The sequence below is a fragment of the Echinops telfairi genome, unplaced genomic scaffold, assembly GCF_000313985.2.
Source record: "Echinops telfairi isolate 266 unplaced genomic scaffold, ASM31398v2 ScPeMD7_7;HRSCAF=31, whole genome shotgun sequence".
Taxonomy (NCBI): domain Eukaryota; kingdom Metazoa; phylum Chordata; class Mammalia; order Afrosoricida; family Tenrecidae; genus Echinops; species Echinops telfairi.
In genome coordinates this window covers 23,905,871-23,907,376 of record NW_022103904.1, presented here as the reverse complement: position 1 = coordinate 23,907,376, position 1,506 = coordinate 23,905,871, and the positions used below count along the sequence as shown (strand labels likewise).

Below are 1,506 nucleotides of genomic sequence, written 5' to 3'. Positions count from 1 at the left end.
AAGTGTCTCCCACCTCCAAGGAGGAAATACAGGAGTTCCCAGAATCCTCAGGAGAAGGCCATGCCCACACAGAGGCCTCATTGGCTATGACCCGATTGACAGACTAGACTCTACCCCATCACTCTTAATCCTTTCAAGTCCCAAATTGACACCAGATTATGTAACTGCCACAGGTACCTTTTATCAGTGAATATTTAGCCCCTAGTAATTGAGTTCCCTTTGTGGTGGTTGTTTTTGAAGAAGGATTCTTATTCATGAGCTTCTAAGGAACCCTTGGTGCCAGGCGTTTTCAAAAAGGCCCTCCCTCCTGTTTTGTTTTGAGTTCTAAGAAGTTTTGTCTCCATCTAGTGGCCCAAGTGTTCCGTGTCAGCAGCCGGAGGATTTTGTTTTCAGTGTCCCTGGAAGTGCAGAATGTCATTGAGACCCCAAGGATCAGAGAGAGTTTCTTTTTTTTCTTTTTTCTCTCCCGGGGCCAGAGATTCAAAGGCCCCAGGAGCAAGGGCCTTCTTGCTCTGTCACCTACACATTTTAGAGATAAAACTACCGTAACTGACTCTCAGTGCGACAGTTCTTTGAATGCTTGCCCGAAGAACACTTTTTGTTCTGTTTTGAGTTCTCCACTCCTCCCATGCTTTCGGGAAGAACGTTTTTCATTTCACTGTGTTTTGAATTCCCTATTCCAGGCAGTGCGCTGGTGGAAGTTGGCGAAACCATGAAGCTAATGGCTGAGGTGAAAGACTCCCTTGATATTAATGTAAAGCAAACGTTTATTGATCCGCTTCAGTTACTACAAGACAAAGATTTAAAAGAGATCGGGGTAAGCCTTCCAGGCTCTGCCTGTTCCTCTTGCTTCATGAGGCATTTCTATTTAAAACCTTTCTGTGGGGACCTGGGGAGCGCATCCTTTTAGTGTGGGTGGTGACAAAACAACAAAGTATAGCTCAGTTATATTGATCTGAGGTCAATGTGTGGGAAGTATCAGGATCTGTCTGCCCTATCTGTCATGGATGTGGGCACGGGGTGATGGCCGACTGTGTCTCACATCCCTCCACGTCATTCCCAGCTTTAAAATTCTGACTTATGGAAGGCTGCCGTGGAGGCTCAAGGGTCAGGCGCTTTGTGTTAGACAGGGTTCTCTAGAGAAACAAAGCCAGGACACTTATGATTATATATGTGTGTGTATATATATATATACAGCATGAAGGAATATAACAGCTAATTAGTCCACACAGCATTACAGAGGGCTCAGTTCAACTCACTTCCATGGAACAGTTAATTTCCTGGAATCCCTTCAACTCAAGAGGGTTGCTGGGTCCAAGGTCAAGGAAGCATACAGCTGAGTCTTCCGTAGAGCAATATAGGCAGTCCAGCCACAGGCAGCAAACAGCAGGGCAGGTCACCAACAGTCAGCCAGATGATAGGATCTGACAGTCCACAGCTTAGGTGATGTATACACCAGCAGCGTGGCAAAGCAGGTCTCGAAGGAACCTCAAGCTCTAGCGACAA

The 1,506-nt window shown here is 46.1% G+C and overlaps 1 protein-coding gene across 4 annotated transcripts in view; it reads left to right on the top strand.

The window, feature by feature from the left end:
* SH3GL3 (SH3 domain containing GRB2 like 3, endophilin A3) overlaps nucleotides 1-1,506 on the top strand; it is a 168,596-nt gene that overhangs the window by 121,862 nt on the left and 45,228 nt on the right. For all 4 annotated transcript variants that reach the window (XM_004708083.2, XM_045286411.1, XM_045286412.1 and 1 more), the window contains one exon: nucleotides 684-817. In XM_004708083.2, coding sequence (XP_004708140.2) covers nucleotides 684-817 — 134 coding nt within the window. The remainder of the gene's footprint in view (nucleotides 1-683; nucleotides 818-1,506) is intronic.